Source organism: Nelumbo nucifera, chromosome 1 (genome assembly GCF_055504915.1).
Source record: "Nelumbo nucifera cultivar China Antique chromosome 1, China Antique-T2T, whole genome shotgun sequence".
Taxonomy (NCBI): domain Eukaryota; kingdom Viridiplantae; phylum Streptophyta; class Magnoliopsida; order Proteales; family Nelumbonaceae; genus Nelumbo; species Nelumbo nucifera.
In genome coordinates, this window is record NC_142649.1 from 187,446,293 (window position 1) to 187,463,967 (window position 17,675).

Genomic DNA, 17,675 nt, shown 5'->3' on the forward strand with positions numbered 1-17,675 from the left:
AGGTTAGTTTGGGAAATGAGAATGTATGGGGGAGGCCGAAAGGGAGCGGTGAAGGGCAAAAACGTTTTTATACATTGGCATTGTTCATTTGAAAGATTTTACGGGCCATTTTTTGTCAGCTTTGACGATTCCAGATTTCTCCTTTCTCTTCGAGGTATGGATTTCTCTCCCTATTATTTTTCTAAAAGTTTTCTGCATAATTTTTAGGTTCCATCTTCTCGATTTGGATTTTTGTTTTGCTGTCTTTTTAATTCCTTTTGAAGCGTTATGCGTTCTAAGCTTTGAAGATTGTAATTGAAATATGCACTTGTTCAACTGGGTTTTAGGTTGCGTTTCATGAATTTCAATTTCTTCAAATAGGGTTTCTAACATATTCATATATTTTCTGAACACAATGAAGGAATCTCTGCAAATTATTGACTCTTTGGGGGTCATGGATGCTCAGGGTTTCTTTTCTGTAGAACTGGGGGTATTTCTTTCGACACTACATTGGTTCCCTCTCTACTTTTGTTTTGATTCTAAGTTTCTAACGCTAGGTTCTGGTTCAAACGTTGCTTTAAGGCTCCATTATAATTTGCAAGGTTGTAGTTTTATTCTCCTCCCTTGCTTGTTAGAGTTGTTCTTTGGGAGCTTGGTACATCCACGCAGCTTTTCCTGTTTTTTAGATCATGTTAACCTACCCGCTACCTCCTCCTCCGGGTTTCTCTAGCTCCATTATTTAGCTTCTCTCCATTCAAGTATTGTTTGTTTGCAGCATTGTCAAAGTTGTAACTTGGAGGTTTTGCTATTTCAGTTCTTGGTCTTCACCTCTATAAATCATATTCTATGTGGTTGGTTGGTGGGGTGGGGTTGGATTATTTCATCCATGTCCCATGTTTTAACGGTTCTGCATATTCCCCCTAATGTTTTCCATTTTTACATCGATATCCCCATGTTTTAACGACTCTTTTTGTTTCAGATTATCTTTTCACTTCATCTATTCCCCCCCTCAAATGTTTCTTCCTCCACTAATACCCATTTTGAAGCATGGATTCACCATTGAAAGAAGTATTCTAACCCTTCTTTGTTTACCTAAGCTAGTGAAGTATCTAAAATTTAAAGAACTATATTTCCCTCAGTGTAACAATTTGAGTAGAATTCATTAAACCCTATTGGAAGTTTGGGACTCTGGATTTCCCTTTGTTGAGAGGTGCTTATCCTTTATTTGACCCTTGCACTTTTAAAACACTGCACAAGCCTAATCGAACCTAATATATATAATAAATAATTTTTATATTTTTTATTTTTATATGTATAATAATAAATATTATATATAATATTTTTAATTTTATATGTATGATAATAAGTAATTTTTATAATTCTTAATTTTTGTATGCAAAATTAAAAAAATAACTTTTATATGTTTAAATTTTATTTTTTATAGGCAGCTTGGCTCAAAGACAAGCTCGAACTTGGAAGCTTTTGAGTCGAGCCAAATTCAAGCTCAAGTCTTTAGCTCAAATCGAGCTTGACATTGTTTTGATGAGCCGAGCTCGAATAGCCTATATATTTGGCTCGATTTGGCTCGAATCCACCCCTAGGTGCACTCATGCAAAAGACAATATGACAAAAAAAAAAAAAAGAAACTATGATCCTGAGAAAACAACACATAATGAAGTGTCATAGACCGTGATTGAAAAGGCATGCCTAGGTGCACAAGCGAGGTGCATTTCAAGGCTTGTGCCTTGGTTAGGTCCAGGTGTATCCACTTTAGAAAAGCATGCACCTAGTGTGCCTTGTGCCTCAGCCTAGGCACTCATGCAAAAGACAATATGACAAAAAAAAAAAAAAGAAACTACGATCCTGAGAAAACAACACGTAATGAAGTGTCATAGACCGTGATTGAAAAGGCATATCTAGGTGCACAAGCGAGGTGCATTTCAAGGCTTGTGCCTTGGTTAGGCCCGGGTGTATCCACTTTAGAAAAGCATGCACCTAGTGTGCCTTGTGCCTCAGCCTAGGCAGGCACCTTTGTTAAATTTGGTGCTTTTTGTATTTTTTTAAGTATGGTGGCTGAGTTGGGGGCTCCACCCCCAACCCCCAAATGTGCCCCTTGAAGCATGCCCCAATAAGTCCATGCTAGGGTCTTAAATTCTTAATCTCTACTTAAAAAATTGGTTTTATAATTTAGTCTTAGTTCCTTATATTTAAAAAAATGTCTTTTACCATGAAGAATGAAGTGAACAATATTAGCAAATAGGGGTTCTAGGAGCATTGGCAGGCAAACTAAGGATGGACTTATTTGAGCTTGCCTCAAGGGGCTCAATAAAATGTGGCTGGTAAAATTAGAGTAATGCAAGTGGGAAAGAAATAAAGAGCTTGAAGTTTCATGTGCTTAAATTGTCGAGTGCTTGAATATGTTTTATATGCTATGTTTAATTTTATTTCTACATTTTCACCTTGCATATGCTTTATGTATTATGTTTATGCACTTTAATTTGAGCCAATAGGCTTTCTAAAATATTTAGCTTAAAATTTAAGTATGTATTTTTTAATTAATATCAATTTTTTTATTTGTTATTTTTTATTTTTAAAATTTTTCACCTTGCTTCAAAAGGGTGCATGCCTTGCCTTGTGCTTTGCGCCTCAGGTGCAAAAAGCCCCTTGTGCTTTTAAAACACTAGTCACATCTAGTATTATATGCAAAGCCCTCAAAGAGGAGAGTTTCTCTTCAAACGTGTGGGAAGGTATTATTAAATTATAATAATACATAGAGTGATATGGTTCTCTCTCTAGATCTAAAAATATATTGTTTCCTAATTCAAACTACAAAGGCATCTCATAGCCTTTTATTGTAACTAAAATCTAGTTTAATTCCTAAGTCAAAATTGTCAAATAAAAGACCTAGCTCAAAGTGGATGGTAGGTTCCAATCAAAATAAATTTACAATGATGAGGATCCCCTTTAAATCCAAAGCTTGTTGTTTTATCATAAATTAAACCTAATTTAGTTTGCCAAATAAAACTAAAAAAAAGCCCAAAGTCTTCTTAGGTTTGTGTGGCCAGTGCCAAACAAAATACATGTATGGTTGGATAGGATCATTAGCTAGTACGTCTGAAATTAATTGGTACATGTCCAAATCCTTCCAACTCATATTTCAGTAGTAATATTCAAAACTGTGAACTCCAATAAAAAAATATTCAAAACTGTGAACTAGGAATGTGGACATCATGGATTTTTTTTCTTACACCACCACATAGGAGTTGTTCCTAGAGGCTTCTCTTATTGGTTGAAGAGGATCAGGGAAAAACAAAGGAAATTAGGAATTGGAAAAGATCCATCAAGATTATTGCAGTTGCTTAATGTTGTTAGGTTCCTTTTGCTTCCTCCTATGCTACTATTTTTGGACTGATGTATACTTCAATGGACCTAAATGCTATTATGGTGGATGAGTTGACAAATTTTGTGATTTGTGAGTGCTGATGAATGATGACATGCCCTTGCATATGCAACTTCTATGTATTTACATGGTCTCTGCAGCCAACCCCATCTGGCTGTGGTTAAGCTTTATTCAATCGAGCTTTGAGCTATCATTCTTGTCCCATTGATTGCAACAACATAAGGTTGTTCCTGGGTTTGAGTATTGGTATTCATAATTGTTTTCTTGGTAAAATTATGGTAGAAAGTCAGAGAAGAGAAGAGGGAAGAGAGAAGAGAAGAAAAAAGATTTGGAGTCAAAAAATCTTGGGCTGGCAGCACCATCGTTTTGTATTTATATTAAGGTGACCCAAACTAATAAAAAATAAAGTAAAAATTACAAATATGTCCTTATGGCACTAAAGTACAGAATTATAACAGTTCTAACACTCCCTCTTAAGCTGGGACATAGATGTCAATCATGCCCAACTTGTTACATAAGTCACTGTGCCGCAAGTGATGTAGCCCCTTTGTAAAAATGTTTGCAAGTTGCTCCTTGGAACTAACATATAGAGTATGCACTTCCCCATTAACAAGTTTCTCCCTGATAAAGTGCTTGTCCACCTTAACATATTTAGTTCTATCATGAAGAACTGGGTTGTCTGCAATATTGATGGCAGCCTTGTTATCACAATACAAAGACGTGGGGCTATCAACTAGAAAACCCAACTCAACATATTTTTTATCCACATAACCACAGCCACTTCGTGAGACATTGCTCTATACTCAGCTTCAACACCGGACCTAGCCACTACATTTTGTTTCTTGCTTCTCCATGTGACTAGGTTCCCTCCCACAAAGGTACAATACCCATTAGTGGACTTTATATCATCAACTAATTTGGCCCAATCAACACCTATAATCACCTCAACCTTCAAATGCCCATACTTCTGGAATAGTAAACTAGTCCTAAAAACTTCTTTAAGTACCTAAGGATTCTCTCGGTTGCCTCTAAATGTGTGGTCTTAGGGGCATGCATGAATTGACTAAGAACACTCATGACATAAGTAATGTCTAGTCAAGATCATGGACAAGTACAATAGCCTTCCCATAAGTTTCTAGAATTGCTTTACATCTTTGATAGTCTCACCACAACAATCACCCAGTCTATGATTTGCATCAACGGGATAGTCAGTTGGCTTAACCCCTAGTTTTCTTGAATCTTGTAATAGATCTAGGATGTATTTCCTTTGTGAAATGAAGATCCCCTTTTGTGAGTCCTAAAAACTTCTTTAAGTACCTAAGGATTCTCTCAGTTGCCTCTAAATGTGTGGTCTTAGGGGCATGCATGAATTGACTAAGAACACCCATGACATAAGCAATGTCTGGTCAAGGTCATGGACAAGTACAATAGCCTTCCCATAAGTTTCTAGAATTGCTTTACATCTTTGATAGTCTCACCACAACAATCACCCAGTCTATGATTTGCATCAATGGGAGAGTCAGTTGGCTTCACCCCTAGTTTTCTCGAATCTTGTAACAGATCTAGGATGTATTTCCTTTGTGAAATGAAGATCCCCTTTTGTGAGCAGGCTACTTCAATTCCAAGGAAATACCATAAGGGACCTAGATCCTTTACCTCAAAATGAGTGGCTAAGAATGTATCAAGGCTGCAACCTTTCCTTCTCTTTCCACAAATAATGTATGATCAGTCTAGCATTGTTTGTAACCATCTGCTACATAACTAGATGAAACTTGTTGAACCAAGCTCTTGGTAATTGTTTTAGTCCATACAAAGACTTCTTTAACCTTTGCACTTTTTGTTCTTTGCCTTAGACACAAAATTCAGAAGGTTGAACCATGTACACTTCTTATTCGAGACCACCATTCAGGAAGGCATTTTTGATATCTAACTGATGAAGATCCCAATCAAGGTTAACAACTAGAGATAAAAGGACTCTGATGAAATTCATTTTAGCTACTAGAGCAAATGTCTTTGCATAATCTACTCCATACACCTGAGTAAAGCCTTTTGCCACCAACCGGGCTTTATACCTTTCCACTGTGACATCAACCATGTGCTTCACCATGAACATCCACTTACACCCTATTGGTTCCTTACCTTCAAGAAGATCCACTAACTCCCATGTATCATTTTTATGTAAGGCATTGATCTCTTCCATAGTTTTTAAGGCGCCAATTGGCTCTTGCACTTACACCTGACTGGGTAGGATCTACCTCCGATGAATCTGATGATGTTGGTGATACAACTTCAAGTTGCTCCACAGCTCTTGAACTCAATTGCCTCTTGCAATGACAAACCAAAACACGGAACAGAGGAGGGTCAGGTAATGGAGGAAGGACTTGGACTTGATTCTTCTCCTCTACCTTATTCTCCCCCTGAGGAGAAACAGGAAAAAAAAGGATCACTCTCAAAGAAAGATACATCCATAGAAACATAATATTTCCTAGAAACGGGTTCAAAACACCAGTAACTCTTTTGAGAAGATGGGTATCCCAAGAATACACATGGAATAGTACGAGGATCAAGTTTACCACAAAGAGACAAGTCTTGAACAAAACAACGACAACCACACGCATAAATAGGAAAAGAAAATAAGGGAGCTTTGGGGAACAAGAGCTGAAGAAGGGCCTTGTATTCTAAGAAGCGAGATGGTTGACAAGATAGGCATCACATAAAATAACATCCATGCAAAAACATTTTGTAACATTCATATGTGTGAGTAGCCCATGAGCAACTTCAAGGAGATGGTGATTTTTCCTTTCTGCAACACTATTCCGTTGGGGTGTTTTGACTTTTGACACAAGAATTATAATGAATGGATCCACATGAAGCAAAAAGTTCCGTGGCGTCAATATGGAAATACTCTTTAGCATTGTCAAATTGGAAAATGTGGACCTCCATCTGAAATTAAGTGAAAATCATGGGTTGGAAATCTTTTAAAATCTTTGGCACTTCCATCTTTGGATCGCATTGGATACACCCATGTATATCTGGAGTAGTCATCAATAAATGTAATAAAGAATTTATAGTCAATCTTAGAGGGTAAAGTACCAGGGCCCCAAACATCAAAATAGACAATGTAGAAAGGAAAATCAGATTTATTATTTCTTAAAGCAAAATGATTTCTATGATGTTTGCTCAACTAACAAGTTTGACATGTGAGTTCAGACACTGGCACTGACTTGAACAATTCTGGAAACAAAAACTTTAATGATTCAAAAAATAAGTGACTCAAACAACTATGCCATAAGTAGATTTGACTCTTTCTTACTAGATTGACTCTTAGACTTAGTAACTGCAAGACTAGCTTTATTCTCCAGCATGTAGAGACCATTCACCATACGACATCTACTAATCATCTTCCCTGAGGCCAAATCATGTATCATACAAGAAGAAGGAAAAAAAAGGTCGCTGAGTAGTTTAACAAGTTTGTAATACTACTAACAGAGAACAAGTTTATAGGCAATTTTAGAACATGTAACACATTAGAAAGGGTAAGTCCAAAGGGAAAGGAGATGGTTCCTTGACCAACTATGGTGGAAAAGGAACCATTAGCCTATTTCATCTTGTCCCTGGCAAACACAAGATGATAGGATTGCAAACAATTTGACTTACCAATATATGGTTTGGGGCTCCAAAATTTATTATCCAAGGGGAGTTTGAGGGATGAGATGACACATGGAAAGTTGTGGCAAACTTACCATTACTTGATGTACACGTAAATGAAATTGAAGGATGAGCATAATCCATCTAACGGATTGCCCTACAGCTCCAAATGGTCACGGAAGGAATTAATGATATCTTCCTTGGGATCGGTCACAGAAGAGCGTCCCTAGCTCAAGGTAGTGTGGTAGATGGTTGAGACTCCTGAGAGGCCATGTTTGCTGCATTAAACGTCTTCTGACCTTGTTGTCTTGGTTTCTTATTTTGATTTGATTTCTTATTCAACTCATGGGCCCATTTTGGCTTCCTATGAAGATCTCAACATGTATCACAAGTATGTCTAGACTTCTGACAATGAGTGCTCCATAACTTATCATTGCCAACAACTTTCTTCTAGTGTTTAGAAAACCAGACTGGACTGGTTGGTCGGCCCGGTTGAACACTTGAATTGTGACCCAAGACCTTGGTGGGTCCGGTCCTACTCCAATAACCGCTTTCGTTAAAAAACCGGCTGACCAGCCGTTTTAATTGAAAAACTGGTGAACCAGTCTTGGTTTCATGAAACCACCTGGGTCTTTAACTAATAGAAATTTTAAAATGTGCTTAGCAAGATTCAAATCCATGACCTCTTATTTTTATATATTGCTTAATTACCATTAGTCCACCTCTTAATTTGTGTTAATTAATGACTTTATTGTACATATTACTTTATTATGCATGTATGTTAAAGAATGTAAATTAAGAGACTTGAACCCTAATCATGAGGCTTGGGTTCGAATCTCTACAACTTCCGTTTTTTGATATTTGGCGAGTGTAGATAGAGTGACCCAACCCATCTTGACCCTAATGGGTACCCTCGACCCAACCCACCCTAACCCTTTTCTACTGACCCTAATGAGTTTGCTCAACCCATATTGATCCACTAATAGATTGGGTGGATATGGGTGGGTCAAATGGGTTGGGGTCAAGATTGTCAGCCCTAATACTGTATAGCCTCATTTATACCTCCTTTTTAGAGACCCTTTGATTGGAAACAGCCTTTGTATGTACAGGGGTAAGGCTGTGTACATGTCCCTCCCCAGACCCGCATTGGTGGGAGCCCTATGCACTGGGCTGCCCTAAGAGACCCTTTGAATTAGCCCCCTATCTATTTCCTTGTCAAGTTTTACCTGATACCTTGCTTTGTATTGTGTTTATCCTCTATGAATTTATTGATTTTGTGCATAAGAGACGGTAAAAATGACATTTTTGATGTGGCAAGGACTTTTTGTCTGGAATTTGTCGCATATAAAGAGGGTAATGGAGAATCCTGTGAACAATTTTGGGATGCCACATAGATGGCAAACGTAATAACCATGTTGATCAGTATTCCAGGCTGTCATTTTTTAACAGTAAACCTGGACTATTGATAAATTATGGAGATTTTCTTAAGATGTTGAGAGAAGAAATAAGACTGGTATTTTTTTTTTCTGTGAAATTAGGTCATTTCAACAACTGGCCAGTGCTTAGCGTGTTGTGGTTCAGTTGAGCAGATCAGTGTTAGAAGAAATGAGGTATTTTTATGCATTTAATCCAATTATTTGGAGCTTTTTAAGATTTTATTGATCAACTTCAACCAAGGATCATTGAGTTTACAATTTATATTTATCAGCATTGGTGTATTGTATTCATTCTATGGCACACTATTGTATCTGCCTACAAGCAAATACTATAAATGACTGCTTAAAAGCTCAATTGATATCTTCTAGTTAGATATGTATACCTGAATTATGATGGATTTCTTGATTAAGCTTGCCTCAGCAAGGGATAGTAATTATTTCTACTTTCAATCCTATAAATCTGATTGATCCTGTTAATGCTGGAAAATTGGTGAAAAAGGTTTTCCCTTCTTTTGGAAATGTCCTACCATTATAAAATGAGTCATTCAGGAAGCACATGTGGCATTTTAAGGATTTAAATAACAAAACCATGACCGTGGTATTTCATTTTGATGTTAATAGATACTGAAGAAAGGGAAGGACCTTGGAATTTTAGAAAAAGGCATTCTGCTAACTGCATGGAACCAGTTTTTCCTTGGATTCTAACGGTCCATAAATTCTCTTGCTGGTTCATTAGCTCAACAAGAAATGAACAGGAAGCAGCTGGTTTGGGAAGGATATCCTTTAGAATAAATGAGGTGGTACAGAAGTATTATCTAGGAGCTGGGGAGAACAGCATTGTGCTACTCTACTGTATTTAAAAAAGAGAATTGATGCAGTGTACTGTACATATATTCCTCATATAATTAATAGAGTTCTAAATGTCACTGAATAAAAATAGTATTTCATATTCCCTTATTGCATTATGAGTATGAAATTATTCAGTGTAGGGGTGGATTCGAGCCGAGCCGAATAGTATGAGGCTCGAGCTCGAGCTCGACTTGAGAAAAAATATTTTATAAAAATTAAAAATTATATAAAAATATTTTTTATTTGATATTTAAAAAAATAAGAATTATAATATTTTTATTATATATATTATTTTCTATAATTATATTATATTATATTATATTATATATATATATAATATAATATAGATATATATATATATATATTCGAGCCAGCTCGCGAGCCTCACAAGCCGAGCTCGAGTAGCTTGTGAAGAGCTCGGTTCGTGGCCACCCCTAATTCAGTGCTGGCCTGCTTGGTGCTACTACAGATCCAAAAGGAATATATTGCCTTGGCATATTCCTTGGAACATAGGTTGGTAGAGGAGGATTCTCATCTGATGGCATGCTATGACATTGTGAAGTTCTCTTGAAAAAAGAGAGGAAATGCGATTACCAAAAAGGGGAAATGCCTTCTATTTTTTGAAACAGCTTATGGCTTAATTTAGAAAAAATAAAAACTACTAAGTTCATATTTTTGGACTCAGTAACATGCATCTCCTCACATTCTTATATTTTGTTTTACTATTAAATTTGATATTGATAAAACAAATAAGATACGATATAATTTTATTGACATTGTAATGGACCAAAATTTACATGATAGTGGATGTTTACATTATATCATGACCACATGCGGGATATTAATGTAACAGAATTTTTGGTCCTTGTTATTTGACCAGTTCTTGTTTGGATGGTGATAAAGAGCTTTGTTGCAGTTCTCCTGTAAAAGATTGTCATTATTGATAAAGTAAATTGGTCAGGTTTCATTGCAAGAGTGTTAGTGGAGTTGGAGGATAGATTGCTTGTGAATGATTTGAAGTTCATATTTACATTAAGCTGGTCATATGTACATGTTACTGGATGTATATTTTAGTTTTACAACAATATGTTCTATGCATCTTTGAGCCAGTTATCAGTAATAAATACAATTCTTTTCATGATTGTTTGGAGATCAGGGGACACGTGAGATGGAATGAGGCAAACTTATCTGAAATTGAAGCTAATAAACCTGTAAGGCAGAAAATCACTGAGCCCAAGACTCCGTACCACCCTATGATTGATGATGATGATGATGGTGGTGATGATGATGGTATTGCCCATTGTCTAACTCTATCATGAATATAAAATTGGATAATTGTTGGTAATGTTAACTTGATAGTGTCTGCTCATGTAGGTCCTCCGCCCGGGCGGCGGGCTTTTGATGAATGCATTGATGATGTTATTCATGCTGAAGCTATTCGGACTGCTTTGAATGATGTAGCTTCCTCGAGTAGAAACCACTCCAGCCATTCAGGGGGTTGGTCTTCTGAGGATGAGGCAGATGCCATGGAACAGGACAATGAAGGTTCTCTTAACTCAGACCTAGTAGTTTGAACTTTCAAAATTTGCTACCTGACTTTTTTCTCGCTCCACCTACCCTTCTTATAAATTCATAATCCATTATTGTCTTTATTATTTGCTTATTATTTGTTATGCTTGACCTTTTAAACAAGTTCCACTCATTTCTTCATTTTTTTTTTAAGATCGGACTCATCATTATGGCATGATCTCATGCCCTCTGCCAATGGCCAATTCTTCTGATCTTCTTAAATTCCTACTCCATTAAACTACACTCTATAATAAAGATGGAATTGTTAACATGTTTCTGCAGTTTTTTCTGAGATATACTTGATTTCGTATTTAATCTGAACTTAGAATATAGAGTTCGTTGTTTCTTACTAGCAGTTATTCTTTTACCCCTCTTGTTTTGGTATTTCCTCAGATTCTGAAGCTGATAGGAGCAGTTTGAGCTTTAGAGAACACAGAAAAGCACATTATGATGAGTACCGAAAGGTGAAAGAACTCCAACAGAAGGGATCTCTTTTGAATGACGAAGCTGATGAAGAGGATGATAAGGGTGTGGAAGAAAGCTGCAGTGGTGTGAGAAACATTGATATTGAGGACAGTGGGGTGAGAGAAATTGGTATTCGGGAAGATGGTGAGACTTCACAAAAAAAAAGCATCTCCACCTCCAATTAGTGCAGCTTAAATCCTGAGAAAACAAAGCTGACATTAGGAAGCTGCTTTCCCCAATTTATTTAACCCTCACCCAACCAAAAAATGTTTTGTCGAAAACAATTATTTTGGTTGCCACCTCTCAATATAACTGCTATTTTCGTGTGCCAGATTCTGTTGTTTGGGGCATGTGTTGTCATTCTCTTGTACATCTAGTCCATGTACATAAATTTTCTTTTATTTTCTTTATTTTCTATTGGTAACCACTGATTTTCTTTATGCCACGGTATTAAGCCAACGTATTTCTTGCTTCTACTATTTTGGTGTAATTGTCCTATTTTCTGTGGAGATTTGATCTCCCAAGATTATTGGTAATGATCATTCAGGCTTGTGATTGGTTTGAAGGAAACCTATTCGAATAGGTTTCCCTACCTATTCCTTCCTTTTCCTTCAAACCAAACACAGCCTTAATGATAATTTCGTAAATGATTACACCATTCGGTGATGCTTGGTACCATGGTGAGTTAAGTCTTAATTGTGCATGATTTATCGAATTGAATATTAGTAAAGCGAGGTGTTTTTGGTACATATTGTCAATTGTACTTTTAAGTATGTGTCACACTGCCACTAGAGATCACATAAGATAACTAAAGAAAAAAAAAGTTTTCTTCTTACACCTAAGGGTGTCAATGGACCGGTTTTGGATTGGATCCCGTCCAGTCCAAAATCAATTTGGACGGATCAATAAGACATTGGACTGGAACTAATCCGGTCTAAAATATTTATGAGATTGGATTGGACCTGGTTCATCCGTAACAAATTTATATTAGATTGGGTTGGATTAAGCTAATATCTGGTCCATTGATATAAGATAAGAATATATGTGTCAATGGACTGGGTTTGAGTTGAAACCAATCTAAATCAAAATGAATTTGAACAGATTAGACGGTCCAGACATTGAATTGGACTGGTTCAAATTGGTCTAAAACAATCATTGGATTGGATTGGACCTGGTCCATTTATAATAGACTCATATTGGATTGGATCGAATTAGACCAAATTCAGTCCAATTGGCACCTACTCACACCCCCTTGTGCATAACCCGACATAAATGATGATAGAAATGTTTGTATTTGAATTTGCCTAACCAAATCTGATTTTTGTAGTTAAAATGTGTACTCATGGTTAAAAGTACTGATACACAAAAGTAGCATATCTAAGAGAGTTTCATTTGCTTTCTTTAATTTGTTTTTTATAGCAGTTTATCAGGTAATATATCGCATCACCTGTTAACATTTAAATAAGACAAAATAACTTAGTTGTTTAAATTTAGAGTATCAATGACCCTGAAAACTAATACATACACCCTGTATCAGATATATTGTATTGATACTTTGAACCTTACATTTACAAGGTGTTTATGTGGAGGCTAAATGGAAACACTAACACTGCAGTTCCAAATACTCGTTGAGGCTTTCATTTCAAACCACAATTTTGGTATGCAAGTTATAGTGCAAAACTCTCGAATCTGGGGGTTCTATGGGCTGTGGTTTCAACTTTCAAGGAAAAAGGCACAAAAGAGAATCATTCTTTCAGAGTATGCTTTCAAATTTAGAATAGGGTTCCCTTAGGCTGTGTTTGGTTTGAAGGAAAAAGTAAGGTAAGGTGGGGAACCTTTACAAACCTTGTATGAGTTTCCCTACTTTTCTCTTCCTTTTCCTGCATTTTCCTTCAAACCAAACATAGCCTTAAGTTCTTTTGTTTTTATTTCTTTCTTTTTAAAAAAAAAGGCCCATTGAACAAAGGATAACCCGAAGTGTGGCTAAGGCCGTTTAGACCCACCAACCATCTAGCCACATTGAAGATTCCTGTCGTTTAGACCTCTCAATTTAGAAAGTTGGCCACATTGAAGATTTCCGACAAGTAGGCCTTTCCCTTTAATAACAAAACTTCAGAATGGCAAAAATTATACAACTACAGTTCCCATTCATGTTTGAAAGTTGAATAACCGGCAGACTTGGCAAGTGAAACAACTCGCGCAGTTGGGAGAGAATGTTCGTCCAGTGGATCATGGTTTTCAAAATCAGACGGTCAGACTGGAAAAACCGGAAAACGGTCAGGTGACCGGTTCCATTTTACCAGAATCGTTATTTCACCAAAAACCATTGATTTGGTCAGCAAACTGCTAATTCAGACGGTCAAACCGTTTGAATCATTCGAACCATCCAATGGTTTTAGCCGTTCTTTGTCAGAATGAGCCATCCATTTGATTCATCCGGCCCAGGAACAGGACCCCTGACCGGTTCGTTGTCCGATTCAGTTTTAAAAACCTTGTGTAAATATAGGTAAAAACATTTCAGCCTGAAAAGTTTTCTATCCATTTTACATTGAAGCAGATAGAGCCTTACTGTTTAGTTCTTATGTTTGGCCATTTATAATGGTTGTTGCTCCATTTCTCTGACAGATGGTGGCGGCAGGCCAGCAGCAGTGTTCTTGTTGAGGCAAATATTCGAAGCATATCTATCTTGTCCTTGGAAGAAATTGCCGCTGCAAGGGCTATTGATGGAGGTTCACAAGCACAGGATACAAATATCATAAACCATCACCCAACGTTGGTCCCTGCTACTTGGGGTTTTAGGAGCAGACTGGATTCAAACCTTAACTCCGACGTTTAAAAAACAGTTACCCAATAATGCATTCAGATGCAACAAGAAATAGTCCCACCCCTTGTGGGCAAAGGATGACGGTTATGAACTTGATTTTCTCTTCTAACGATGGATGCAAGGATGAAATATCTAACTCCCTAACAACACTCCACCTTGCATATTTTAATCATGCCTCACTACTTTTACCAACAGAAATCATGTCTTACTATATGCTTTTCTTTTTCCTGGTTTTAAATGGTCCTTTTGCTTCTTCAATTACTTGGGGCATTATGTTGATGGTTGGTAACCAATCGAGCACTACACCCTGCAAGAACCTACTTAGCAAATCTACAACTACGTGCAATTGTCAGGCTGTGTGAAACTGAATTATGGAAATTGACATTTAAAATCATGCATACAAGAAATCCAAGCATTTACCCTTGCAAATATGGCTAGGAGAAAAGGGAGAGTACCAAAGCCTCTTTTACATACAGTTCAGTTAGGAACAAATAAAATATGGATTGGGTGAATGCAGCACAGAAGGATCATTATATTCAAGACCTCTAACATGGTGATCCTTTCTATCAGCGAAAATCTGTACCCACACCATTCTAACAGCCTTTTGTAACCTTGCATTAGGAATATCTCCCCATGAAATAAAGTACACAAATACAGAGATATTCTCAATGCAAGACAGTAAAATCTGCCCGAATGGGCTTTGCCCTGACTGAAGCCGAACTCACAGATGATAATTGCATCCTAACTGCTGAATTACTCCTTCAACCATTATAGAAACTTCGGCTAAGGGCACAGCCATAGGGCCAACTCATCATTTAAATCTTAACAATGGCATGACTTCATGACCCCTTTCAATTGTTCCAAGGTAGTGATGGCTTTTATACATCTCAACAAAACAAAATACCCATAAAACTACCAACTTGGCAATACAAGTATAACCATCCAAGCCAAAGGTATGTCATGTTAGTTTAACACAAAAGAGTACCTTGATCAATCTCAACGCAAACAGAGCACTCATCGGACCAACATCTTGCTCAGACCATTCCAACCATTCAATAATACTAGTTAGAAGAGTTCACATCAGCGCCCCAAAGCGCATTCCAACCGTGTATTGGGAACATCTTGTCATGGGAGATGTTCCCAATGAACACTGAGATGTGCATGTGGGGCGTGCCCCACAGGGTGCTGATATGATCTCTAGTTAGAAACATATGCCTCTACCCACAAGTTGAGAAACAAAGATTACGCCAACTCATATTAACATCCCTTTACAATAGCAGAGCAATCATAACATTAATGCACTGGGAAAGGGTGAAAATCTGTTAACTACATCAAACCTATTTCCACTTGTAAAATAGTTCTCTTAACAAAATTGATGACATGTATTTGTTCAAGGTTAACAGACAAATTTTCAGTTGCCTTCATATTTTGGATCAGCCATCACATAATGATAAGCAATTAAAAGAGCAATTATAAAAATGCCAAGAAAATTGGCAATGAATCCCAAATCTCGGTCGTCAATCATCTGCAAAAGAGCAGAAGAAACAAACAACACCACATGCTATTAGTAGTAATTCAGAACTACCATAATCCAAGTTAGATAACAGAAATGATATTGAAAATTTGTTTCTGCAGAAACATGAATTCCGTTTTTTCTTCACAAGTACAGGTTTATAAATTGTACGAGAACCATAATACTACTATTATCATCATGAACATCAATATGATCTGGAAGTTGAAAAGTGTGTATATAGTATGAAGTGGGAATATTCTCAATATTCAAGGTAAGTGCTCCAATTGTTGTGCTGTCATTCTGCACTCTAGTCACTTAAGTTCCCACTTCACGAAAGAATACAGAAAACAGCAAAGCTCTCAGTTTTTTTCCATTTTGTTTTGGAAGGGGAAGGAGATAAGGAGCTTCACTTAGCTAGTCTAGGACACTTATGCTCTTCATATCTATAATAAGTACTACCAGATACACATTCTGTATTCCAACAAATGCAAAAAATAACCAGACAATAACACTCCTCTGCCGTGGCTTCTGATTCAGTGATTGCACTCTTTCATGAATAGGAACATCAATGTGCAAATATGAACCAACTGCTGATTAATTAATGATCTAAAAAACTACAGATGTGATCTTAACTGAAAATGCTATGAACTATATAATAAGAAAACCTATTAAATCCAACGCAGGTAAATCTCCTCTATAGCAGTTATCAAAACACGAGTTATTTCAAAAATATAGCTATAAGGAATTATCCAAGTCAATATGTAAACCATATGTCACCCTAAGAAAAGCATCCATCTATCAAGGACAAAACTGAACTTGGTAGGAGTAGGATTAAGATCATAAAGGTCAAATGCATGGTCACCATACAGAACATCAAAACCAAAAGACACTCTTTTTTTTATTTTATTTTCCCTCCTATAGGCAGCATGTCTTTCAATGTGAATAGTTGGGGGTGACGGACAACCCTTTTGCTTCAAAGGGATAGAAATATTGAAACTTTTCAGAGTGAAAAAAATTTCTGCCCATTAGCATGCATGAGCGTTGTTTTCTGGGCAGATATAGTGAGATTCAACTTGACCAATAAAGATAAGGTCTAAACAGAGAGGAACTACGTAGCGGGGTTTGTCAATCCAGTAGTTAGAGTAAGAGGCCATTTCTTAATCAATGAATGGCATGCTAAACTGACTATTTAACCCTAAATGTTTCATTATGTGATTATTTTATCTAGCAGAAGCCAAATTAATAAGCAATTCGGTAGTTATCAAACAGCTCCAAAGGCTTATTTGAGTTGAATTCAAGAAGGTATATCTTTGTCCGTATATGAGGATCCATGAGTTATATGCATGTAAAGACTAAATCAAATGGGTCTCTGAGACGATTAAAGAAAGGGCTTCTAGCCGATAAGGGCAACTTTTTGCCCTTAATATCAATAAAAATAATAGTTTTCATATAATTATTGAAAATCTCAGGATCTGGATTCGAAAACACAGACGATGAGAATCATGAGATGAAAGTGGTTTCGTTACTTGAAGGTCGCAATGGCGGTGGGGGTTTGGAGGTTTCCATGAGAGAGAAAGAGAGACTGGGCGAAGTGAAGCCAGGAGCTAAATCGACGAACTATGAGGAGTGCGGTTTTTGTTTTTCATCCAATTGACTACTTTGAGAGAGGAGAGAAGAGAAGAAAACAGGAGTGGTTTCAGGGAAGTTCATGTTAGGCGGTTTATCACCAGAAATTCCTAATTTTCCGGCGTTGGAACAGCAGTTCGGAGAGGAGGTCGATGTCCATTCCATGATTTTTACCGGTTTTATTTCAGATTTTTTCCTTTCCTTTTTCATGGTGAGGAATCGTGCGGCTATATCGATTCATCTCTTAAAACATTAAAACTCTTCTTTGGCACAGGTAACTCTTTCTTTATTAGCGGAGGAAGACGAACAAGAGTACTGTATAGTGCCCTTAGTTGATATTTTTCTCAAATATTTTAATTATTATAT

General features: G+C 36.9%; 2 protein-coding genes across 2 annotated transcripts; one reads left to right on the forward strand and one right to left on the reverse strand.

Moving 5' to 3' along the window:
• Positions 1 to 84: 84 nt before the first annotated feature.
• Positions 85 to 11,822, forward strand: LOC104596142 (protein phosphatase inhibitor 2-like). Its single transcript, XM_010257180.3, has 5 exons — positions 85 to 154; positions 8,566 to 8,637; positions 10,464 to 10,602; positions 10,687 to 10,857; positions 11,275 to 11,822. Exons 3-5 carry the CDS (start codon positions 10,566 to 10,568, stop codon positions 11,529 to 11,531), a joined length of 465 nt encoding a protein of 154 aa, XP_010255482.1. The 5' UTR covers positions 85 to 154; positions 8,566 to 8,637; positions 10,464 to 10,565; the 3' UTR covers positions 11,532 to 11,822.
• Positions 11,823 to 15,398: 3,576 nt separating this feature from the next.
• Positions 15,399 to 15,695, reverse strand: LOC104596143 (dolichyl-diphosphooligosaccharide--protein glycosyltransferase subunit 4A). The gene has a single exon (XM_010257181.2). It carries the CDS (start codon positions 15,693 to 15,695, stop codon positions 15,582 to 15,584), a length of 114 nt encoding a protein of 37 aa, XP_010255483.1. The 3' UTR covers positions 15,399 to 15,581.
• Positions 15,696 to 17,675: the final 1,980 nt, after the last annotated feature.

What these genes read in the sequence shown, in the direction of transcription:
- LOC104596143 (XM_010257181.2), bottom strand. Translation starts at nt 15,695, where the DNA reads ATGATTGACGACCGAGATTTGGGATTCATTGCCAATTTTCTTGGCATT.
- LOC104596142 (XM_010257180.3), top strand. Translation starts at nt 10,566, where the DNA reads ATGATTGATGATGATGATGATGGTGGTGATGATGATG. An exon ending in TGATGGTGGTGATGATGATG is followed by an intron (nt 10,603 to 10,686) that starts GTATTGCCCATT and finishes CTGCTCATGTAG; the next exon opens with GTCCTCCGCCCGGGCGGCGG. An exon ending in CATGGAACAGGACAATGAAG is followed by an intron (nt 10,858 to 11,274) that starts GTTCTCTTAACT and finishes GTATTTCCTCAG; the next exon opens with ATTCTGAAGCTGATAGGAGC.